This window comes from Protomyctophum bolini (assembly GCF_963924005.1).
Source record: "Protomyctophum bolini genome assembly, chromosome: 15".
NCBI lineage: Eukaryota > Metazoa > Chordata > Actinopteri > Myctophiformes > Myctophidae > Protomyctophum > Protomyctophum bolini.
In genome coordinates this window covers 30,370,017-30,380,203 of record NC_137876.1, presented here as the reverse complement: position 1 = coordinate 30,380,203, position 10,187 = coordinate 30,370,017, and the positions used below count along the sequence as shown (strand labels likewise).

Below are 10,187 nucleotides of genomic sequence, written 5' to 3'. Positions count from 1 at the left end.
AATCGACCGCTCACATGACGCAGTACACCAGGCACAGCTCAGTTGGCTGCGGTGCTAATTCACATTGCAGTTGCACAAGCACTACACAAAGTATTGTTACTTGTTTTGTCCTGTCTTGTCCCTCCGTATAAAGCCAAAGGCTAATAAACGGTGTGTGATAAGGTCTTCCTATACTATATCATTAACACAAGTGTCTGTATATCATATGGCTTTTATCATGTGTGATAAAGCTTTGTACATTTGTAAGTTTCATGAGCAACTGGTTATTTGTATTCTGTCACCCCTGTAAAGCCCAAGGCTACTAAGTGGTGTGACACAGTTTCTCTATACTGTACATTGCAACTAAGTGACTGTATATTATACTTATTTACACATATTATGAAGTTAACATGGAAACTGTACATTTAACTCTTTGTGTGCTGTCACCCATATGAGCCGAGGGCCAATATACGGCGTGTGATACAGCCTTGTATATTTATACATCGCACAGTTGTCTCTTGTTGGTATTCTATCACCCGTATGAGCTAAGCGCCAGTATACGGTGTGTGATATAGTTATATTGTATATACGTACGTCATTACATGGGTCTTCTGCGTATATAATGTTTTCTGTGCTGTCACCAGTATGAGCCAAGGGCCAATATACTGTGTGATACAGCCTTGTATATTTATACGTTGCACAGTTGACTCTTGTTGGTATTCTATCACCCGTATGAGCCCAGGCCGGGCCAGTATACGGTGTGTGATATAGCTATGCTGTATATTCTATATATACACAGGTCTGCGTATATGATGTTTTCTGTGCTGTCACCAGTATGAGCCAAGGGCCAATATACTGTGTAGTACAGCCTTGTATATTTATACGTTGCACAGTTGACTCCTGTTGGTATTCTATCACCCGTATGAGCCCAGGCCGGGCCAGTATACGGTGTGTGATATAGCTATGCTGTATATTCTATACACAGGTCTGCGTATATGATGTTTTCTGTGCTGTCACCAGTATGAGCCAAGGGCCAATATACTGTGTAGTACAGCCTTGTATATTTATACGTTGCACAGGTGACTCCTGTTGGTATTCTATCACCCGTATGAGCCCAGGGCCAGTATACGGTGTGTGATATAGCTACGCTGTATATTCTATATATACACAGGTCTGCGTATATGATGTTTTCTGTGCTGTCACCAGTATGAGCCAAGGGCCAATATACTGTGTAGTACAGCCTTGTATATTTATACGTTGCACAGTTGACTCCTGTTGGTATTCTATCACCCGTATGAGCCCAGGGCCAGTATACGGTGTGTGATATAGCTACGCTGTATATTCTATATATACACAGGTCTGCGTATATGATGTTTTCTGTGCTGTCACCAGTAGGAGCCAAGGGCCAATATACTGTGTAGTACAGCCTTGTATATTTATACGCTGCACAGTTGACTCTTGTTGGTATTCTATCACCCGTATGAGCCAAGGGCCAGTATGCGGTGTGTGATATGGTTATACTATATATTCTATACGTACACGGGTGTCTGCGTATATAATATTTTCTGTGCTGTCACCAGTATGAGCCAAGGGCCAATATACGGTGTGATAAAGCTTTATGTATACATTTGTAAGTTCAATAGTAACTGTTCATCTGTATATTTATCTCTCTGTGCTGCCTGTCACCCATATGAGCTGAAGCTAGGCCAATATATGGTGTGTGATATAGCATATGTTGTATATTATATACGTTACAGGGTAACTGGGTATATAATATTCTCTGTCTTGTCACCCGTATAAGCCACGGGCTAACGTACGGTGTGATAAAGCTTTATACATTTGTGAGTTCAATAGTAACTGTTTATCTGTATATTTAACTCTTTCTGTGCTGTCACCCATATGAGCTAAAGCTAGGCCAATATATGGTGTGTGATATAGCATATATTGTATATTATATACGTTACACAGGTAACCGGGTATATAATGTCTTATCACCCGTATAAGCCACAGGCGAATGTACGGTGTGTGATACAGCTTTATGTGTTCCTGTGTTGCACAGCTGACAGGTGACTGTTGTCTGTAGACTATCACCCGTATAGGCCAGGGCCAATATACGGTGGGTGCTGAGGTTTATCTGCCAGTATATTGCACGTTACACAGTAACTATGTATTATACTTCTACCCTATTATGCGTATACGCCAGGGGTCGATATGCAGTGTTTGATGCAGCTTTAAATGCTATATATCTGACTTCTGTCACCCGTATAGGCCAAGGGCCGATATACGGTGTGTGGTGAAGTCTGATGTGTATGTGTACGTTACATTACACCAGTGACGGTGTATATTATACTTCTGTCCTATCGCCTGAATAAGTGCGATGAAGCTTTATATATAATATACTGTACATATTATATTTCTGTCCTGTCACCCGTATGAGCCGAAGGCTGATATACGACGTGTGATGCAGGTTTATACAGTCTAGCTTTGGCGGTAGCCTTCGCTGCTTGTTAGCTTAGAGCTGGCCACAGCCCATCGGGCACTGTGTCTGCTTTGTTGCCTGGGTCTAGAGCATGCACACCCAGTGGTGGCAGGACTCTGGCCTGGGCCGGCCTTGTGGTCCAGGCATCTAGGCTGGTATCCCGGCCCGACAGCGTGTCGCGGGCTCGAGTCCGATCCCGACGACATTTAGGCGTGACCTAGTAGGGAGGTGACTAGGTAGTCAACCTTTCCCCTTGCGCTGTCGAGCCTGCGACCTGACGGGCTCTATTGGCTCGCTTTACGCATCCTGGCTAGAGGCCGTCGACCCACAAGGCTCCTTCCCTGGTGACAATCGCCTCCCCCATCTGGGACGGTGCAGCACCGGGATGGCCACTTCCCACCTGTGAGTGTGGAAGATTATGGGCAAGACCCCACCGGCGGTGGCAGTCTCCCTGCTGTGGGCACTCCGGCTGTCAGACGCCGTAGAGAAGTACGATGGTTGCTGGGACCTGCGACGAGTCGACAAGTCACCAGCTCCTGAACGGCACGTTAATGTCCTGGCCGCTGTGGCCCGCCTTAATGCAGCCATGCTGCTGGGCTCCTATGTTGCACACTTGGTCTTTACACTCCAAGGTGCCGGCCAAGCCAGGACAGACAGAGCAGTGAAAGTATTCTGTCCTTCTCCACCGGTTCCACCTGGGACGGATGGTCCGACACGTCGACGTCCTAGAGCTCAGAGCTGTGCGCCTAGCTCTATGGGATTTTCCTCAGTGTTTGGAAGGCCGGCATGTGTGGGTCGGGTCAGACAACACTACGGTGGTGGCCTTCAACCATCAAGGTGGATTGAGATCCCGCCGTCTCCACGAGATGACGCGGGAGCTCTTAGTTTGGGCTCAGGCTCACTTCCCATCTCTTCGGGCCACGTATGTCCCGGGGGTCCAGAACTCTGCAGCGGACATGCTGTCCAGAGACGGACCGAAAGAGGGGGACTGGCGTCTCCACCCTCAGGTCGTGCAACAACTGTGGAACAGGTTTTGGAGGGCACAGGTGGACCTGTTTGCCTCCCAGGAAACCGCTCACTGCCCCAGTTGGTTCTCACTGGCAAATCCTCCAGGGCCTCTGGGCCTGGATGCCGTAGCTCACGACTGGCCGCTGACGCGGCTCTATGCCTTCCCTCCATTTCCCCTGATCCAGGCTGCGCTGGACAGAGTCGGGAGGGAGGGACATCGGTTGCTTCTGATAGCCCCACGCTGGCCGAGACGCCCTTGGTTCAGGGTGCTACTGTCTCTGGTCGCGGGGACACCGTGGCAGTTGCCTCAGAGGCCCGACCTGCTTTTGCAGGCTCAGGGAGCCCTGTGGCACCCCCGCCCCGATCGCCTCCAGCTATGGGCTTGGCCCCTGAGAGGCGCAGGTGGTCGGGTCTAGGTCTCCCAGAGGGAGTTCTACGTAAGTTGCAGAGTTCCAGAGCCCCGTCTACGGTTGCAACACACCAGGTTTGTTGGCGCCGGTTCCGCACTTGGTGCGCGACCTGTGGTGCTGACCCGGAGCACTGTGATGTTCAGATTGTGCTACACTTTCTGCAGTCACTGCTGGACGAGGGCAGGGCGGCCAACACTCTAAAGGTGTATATGGCCGCTATCTCTGCATGCCATTCTGATGGCTTTGACGGACGGCTGGGTAACCATCCATTGCTGTCACGCTTTATGAAAGGAGTAAGGCGCCTCCACCCAGTGAAGGCTCTTCAGGTCCCCACGTGGGACCTTGGCTTGGTGCTCTCAGCACTCGGGAAGCCTCCCTTCGAGCCCCTGGATACTGCCTCTCTTCAGCACCTTTCATGGAAGACTGAGTTTCTCTTGGCAGTCACCTCTGCAAAGAGGGTTGGGGAGCTCCATGCGCTCTCTACGAGCGCAGAGTGTCTCCAGATGGGTCCCGGTAAATCGAGTATTACTTTGCGACCCAATTCTTCCTTTCTGCCGAAGGTTCTGTCTGTGGGACATGTGAATCGGCCTCTTCACCTGTCTGCCTATGTCCCTCCCTTGAGTGGGGAGGGCTCGGGTGAGGCTCCTCACGTCCTCTGCCCGGTGAGGGCTTTGGACGCCTACGTCGTGCGAACGAAGGCGGTCAGACTGACTGATCAGCTCTTCGTATGCTATGGTGATAGAGTCTTGGGCCAAAGGCTCTCAAAGCAAAGACTCTCACATTGGCTTGTTGATACAATTGCCTGTGCTTACCACTTGGCGGGGCAGGTTCTGCCGCCCGCGGTGGTGGCGCACTCGGTTCGGGGCATGGCTACTTCTTGGGCGCAGCTTAAGGGTGTCCCCCTTTCGGACATCTGTGCCTCAGCCAGCTGGACGTCGCCTAGTACCTTCACCAGGTTCTACCGCGTCAATGTGGTCCCTGAGAACCGGTTGGAACAAGCCGTTTTAGGGGTGGCCTCTGCTCCTTCGGAGACAGTGGGCCCCTCTTTGTGATTGAGCTGGGGCTGGCCGCTCCCACCGGGAGGGCCTGGCTCTTGTTCTCATTGATAGGTCCCCGACTGATCTGGTAGTGTACTATCATATATTGGAGTGATCCAATATAGCGCTACATAACGTAGGTTACGTAGGTAACCACGGTTATGTGAGCGATTGGATCACTCCAATTATAGTCGCGGTGATCTATCGCGCCTCGGAAAGGGTACGAGGAAGGGGAAATGACGTGTGCGAGCAAAGTAACCTCGGGAGGCGGTGCCTCACTCACACGTCATTTTCCCGTGGCTGTTAGCACGGGATCATCGGTAAGTCCGCTCGACGCTCCGCCTGCGGACGGAACTATCATATATTGGAGTGATCCAATCGCTCACATAACCGTGGTTACCTACGTAACCTACGTTAACCCTAGTATGAAAAACGCACTTATTCAGGTTAGTACGACGACAACTTAATTATCTCGAAGAACAGTAGATCCACACGGCTGTGAACGTGACATTTGTTTTATTCATAGTATTGACATTAAATGTAAATCTAGCCCTGGGGACTTTGCACCACATGCTGCTATGCATTATGTGAGCCTGTGGGTGTAAACTTACTTGAGCATAAAATCGAGTCTAAACATTCCATCTCTCCACAAACCCCAAGAGAGTCCCCAAGCACAGTGTTACATTGCTCACAATGAAAGGTCATGAGGTATTTTCGCCCAGACTCCATCGTAGCAACAAGTTTACTGCTTTTCTAAGAAACTGCGTAGATTAATTCATTTTTAAACAACACCATCTCCCTCCTACGTTAGTTTGATGCAGCACTGCCCCCAAGCGGTTAGAAATATCAGATGAGATACCGTATGTGCATTGTGTAATGATGTAATTTAATAAGTTAAATCAAACGAAGGAAGTGAGGGTACTCTAAATGTAGTGCATTTAGTTATTTGTATCGTGGGATAATAGATTGTGTTAATGTCTTGTCTGATCATAAAAAACTTTTTTTTTAAAGAGAAAGAAATTGGAAGTGGGCGGAACCGGTAAACACACCGTAGCCCACATTGGTCGCAGGGGCACTTCCGCTTGCACCAACGAGCCAATAAAATGCCGCACGCTCCATGTTTTTGAAAAGAGAGGGTTTTTTTAACCGTCGGCGTCAACTCAAGGCGGTTGTAACAGGATAATGAGGATATTGTGTGCGTGAGTGTCTGACTGTGTGACTGAGAGCTGCATAACCGAGTGTTTGGGGAACGTATGAGAGAAACAAACAACGTTGTCTTCGAAATTACATCAACTATCGGGGGGGGAAATGGATTTTGACTCCATGAAGTATGTGGAGCTGCGATGTCTTGCAAAAGAACTTGGGATTAAAGCCTACAACAAGATGAAGGTAACAACGACTATACAATGACTTCAAACATGAAAAGTCCAGTCACTCGTTGCTAAAGCTAGTTATTTGTGTTAATCGTTTCACTCGCCAAAAAGACGACGAAACTATATGTACATGTCATGTTCATATTACCTGGGGGCCTTGATAGACGTAATGTGAGCCGAATGAAACGTTATATTTGTATCTTAAACAGGCGGAGAAGCTGCTTATGGCGATCAAACGGCATTACCAACAAGAGGAGAGCGTTCAGGTACGTTTCGTCAATATAACTGTTGCTTATCATATTTGTTTATGTTTAAGACTTTAAGTAACTCTTACTCTAATGTAGCAACTCTAATGATATAATTTAGTCATTGTTCACTTTATGATGAATTCCTGTTCTGTTCTTTGTCTATATAAAAGTGTATTTGGTCTCTAAATGTTTTGATGAATTGAACATGGTGGACCCTCTTATAAACAAGTGTAATGCTTAATTGGGTCGTCCACTCAAATGTACTGTAATTCTGCAAACTGTTAATACATATTTCAATCAATCAAAATCAATGTAATGTTCTCATTATCCTGTTATATGTGTACGAGCCGAGGCTTCTTCTAGTTTAACCGTAGAGTTGAACACGGGTTCTCTTCTCACTAACCAGGTATTTTATTTCCATGTTATTTTAGGAGACTGAGAGAAATGTGGATCCTCAAGTGGACATAAACGAAAGCCAACCTCTTGTCCAAGATGATAACGCAGTAACTGATGAGCCAGTCTTCAACCCAATATCATTTGTGACCAAGCGTGGCAAGGGAAAGAAATCCAAGAGAAACATCTCTGAGACAGAACTTCCAGCATCCAAGGTATTGTCTGTTGTCCCTCGGAAGTAATGAGTAATCACTATCAGTGCAAACTAAGATGATATTCTACTGTTTGGAACTATAGCCCATAGGCACCGCTTTGCGGCGAGATCAAAGTGTGTCGCTACTCTACACTCTGCTAGTCTCCTAGATTACTATTTCTATGCATTTGATGTATTACTGTCAGTGTGTGTTGTCCTTGCTTATTGTAAATCGCTCTGGATCAAGAGCGTCTGCTAAATGTCTCAGCTAAATGGGTACATCATGAGTAGGGATATCGGAAGCTAATGTTTGTGGTGTTCGTGCACATGCACATATTGCATAATATACACTTTTACTGAGATTGGAGTAAAGTAACAATTTGTCTCTAATTCAAAAGGAAAATGAAGTTCCTGAAGCTGGTGCAGGGAGTGCCAAAAGGAAGCGGTATTCACCCACTGGTGGTTCTGGTGCGATTGTCCCCACTGAGATAAGTGATATTGGTGTAAATGAACAACAGCCTCATCTTGCAGATGAAATCCCAGTGGGTGGTGTCACAGGTCAGTAAAAAATAAATTGAAAAGGGGTGGGCTGTACTAGATCAATAGATCATAATCATAATTATTTTGCTAATATTGTATAGAATAGCTGCCGGAAACGCTCCAGAAGGTTGCTTAAAATGTTTTTCTCTACATCCATTGTTGCCTTTTGTAAATAAATGTATATTTCGTTTGTATATTAGACAATGGCCCAAAAGCAAGGAAAGCTGGTAAAATCCCACGCCATGAAGGACTCTTGAATAAGTCTAAGGCCTTGAAGCCGGCTACACCCAGTACGTTTTTTTCTTTTCTTGCACTACAGTTAATTTGGTTTCCTGAAAGTTTCACCAATCTTTTACATATGCACTATTTTCATCTTACTACTACTGTTTCTCTGAATACTGTTTTGTACAGACTTCAAAAAACTACACGAGGCACATTTTAAAAAGATGGAGTCCATTGACTCCTACGTCGAGAGGAAGCAGAAGCAGATGGAAACTTACAGTAATTCAGTGAAAGACCTTAAGGTAATCAAGTGAATTACTGAAATTACATTGTTGAAATATCAGCATGATAGTATTTTTTTTTTTTTATTGACTCACAATTAATCACTCAATCACTAATTGAACATTCTCTTTCAAAACCACTACTGGCTAGCAGTTCCAAACACTTTCTGTGTGTGTGTGTGTGTGTGTGTGTGTGTGTGTGTATGTGTATATATATATATATATATATATATATATTTTTTTTTTTTATATATTTAATTTATAGAAGCCACCCCCATGCCGTGCTTCCTTGTTCAGCCCTGCACTGAGCAAACCAGCTGATGACAAATGCAGACAAACCTCAGCCAGTAAACCTGTGCTTAAGAAACCTTCCCAGAAGGACGATGCTCTGTTCAGGCCATCCGTCTTGTCCACTCGCAGGATCAATGTTAGGTGAGATGCTGTTCTACATCGTCCTCTTGATCATGGTTTGTTTTCCATGGTCTTGTTTCGGGGGCAGACCCAATGCTCTACTGCTGGTCTATGCCCAGCAAAAACGTGTTGTAATGGGCATTGCCCAGGTGTGAATGTAATAAATAACTGAGTCAGAAAATGTATGGACGATTAGTGCATCTTGAGGATGTCCAAAAAGTCAAAATGCACATGTCATGGTACAATAAAACGACCAAATGTCAACTACTTGTTGCAGGTTCTCCCAAGCCACACAGGACAATGAACATAAGAGGACCTTGGTGAAGACTCCAGCACGTATGTCAACATGTATCTCCTTGGGCACCCCAGGAAAACGGAACAATGATGGAGGAAAGGTCAACCCAGTAAAGACTAACGTCTCGGCTATGAAGACCCCAGGTAACATCATGCCATACATACTACCATTTGAAGGACACACTGGTGCAGGAACTAAATGTATGGTGCATTTATATACTGTAGCGCCTTTATCCATGGTGCTTTACATAGATTGTACACAGGGCTTAAAGTTCTCGGTTCTGTGGACTGATTTCAGTCCTGAGGATCTCATAGGGGTCATTTAATGAGATCAGTGCAGATTTGCAAAAAAACATTTTCAGTCTTGGGATTGTTTTTGGCTTTAAGCCCTGCGTACATCAATTCACCCATTCACACACGCATTCATACACCGATGGCGGCGGAAACCATGCAAGGCACCAAGCAGCACATCCGGAGCAATTGGGGTTCAGTGTCTTGCTCAAGGACACTTCGACACTAACTCTGGGGGAGCCCGACTACATGTGTATGCATTTTGTAACTCATTCATTGTAACATGATCTATTTGCTATGTATTTGCCTCTCTGACTCTCATACTTATTTTTCTGAATTCCAAAGGAACATTTGTTTTCATGGGCAATGTAAGTGTTTCAAACTCCCCTGGAAACAACAAGAAGCCATGCTTTGACCTGAAAGAAAGTCTGGCTCGTCCCCTCGCATACAAGCCCCATAAAGGTATGCCTGGCATTTTAAAATTCTCTGCTGCTTAAATATGACACGATTGGTTAAGTCTGATTTTTGTTTGTCTTTTTTTCATAGGAAAACTGAAGGCATTTGGAGAGACTGGAGAAAACACAGCAGGAAACGACTTTCAGATCTCTCAATCTCATCAGAAAAAATACAAACAGCACCAGGTCGAAACAAGGTATATTTGACCAAGCTTTGAAAACGGGTCTTTCATTATTCAAAAGTAAAGTTTAGCAAATAATCCGGGGGTGCTGGGTATTTACAGCTTGTGTTTAATACATGGTTTACGGTGTCCTATTTTCTAAGGGATGACAGGAGAGTGAAGCACGTCAAAGACAGAAAACAGAAGAAGGAAGACATTCTTGGAGCCAGGAGGGGCCTTGTAATGTCTTAACCTTGGCAGTCCAGTTTTGAAAATACATTTCAAATGGTTAAGGTTAAGGTTGTTTTGTACATGCAATGTATTGTTTTTTTTTACTGTAGATTGTTACCATTGTACTTTTAAGTACTGAGATTCTTCTGTTATGGTTTATATTTTGAATGCAGCTTAATCA

General features: G+C 45.5%; 1 protein-coding gene across 1 annotated transcript; it reads left to right on the top strand.

Annotated features, from left to right (window-relative positions):
- The first annotated feature begins 5,947 nt into the window (after positions 1–5,947).
- Positions 5,948–10,064, top strand: nusap1 (nucleolar and spindle associated protein 1). Its single transcript, XM_080784155.1, has 11 exons — positions 5,948–6,302; positions 6,496–6,552; positions 6,966–7,142; positions 7,519–7,678; positions 7,861–7,950; positions 8,072–8,184; positions 8,429–8,595; positions 8,852–9,012; positions 9,505–9,621; positions 9,706–9,811; positions 9,940–10,064. Exons 1-11 carry the CDS (start codon positions 6,222–6,224, stop codon positions 10,025–10,027), a joined length of 1,317 nt encoding a protein of 438 aa, XP_080640281.1. The 5' UTR covers positions 5,948–6,221; the 3' UTR covers positions 10,028–10,064.
- Positions 10,065–10,187: the final 123 nt, after the last annotated feature.

Excerpts from the sequence above, each read along its gene's own strand:
- nusap1 (XM_080784155.1), top strand. The coding sequence starts at position 6,222 with ATGGATTTTGACTCCATGAAGTATGTGGAGCTGCGATGTCTTGCAAAA. Across the intron at positions 8,596-8,851 it reads ACTCGCAGGATCAATGTTAG|GTTCTCCCAAGCCACACAGG; the intron begins GTGAGATGCTGT and ends TACTTGTTGCAG. Across the intron at positions 9,013-9,504 it reads CTCGGCTATGAAGACCCCAG|GAACATTTGTTTTCATGGGC; the intron begins GTAACATCATGC and ends TGAATTCCAAAG.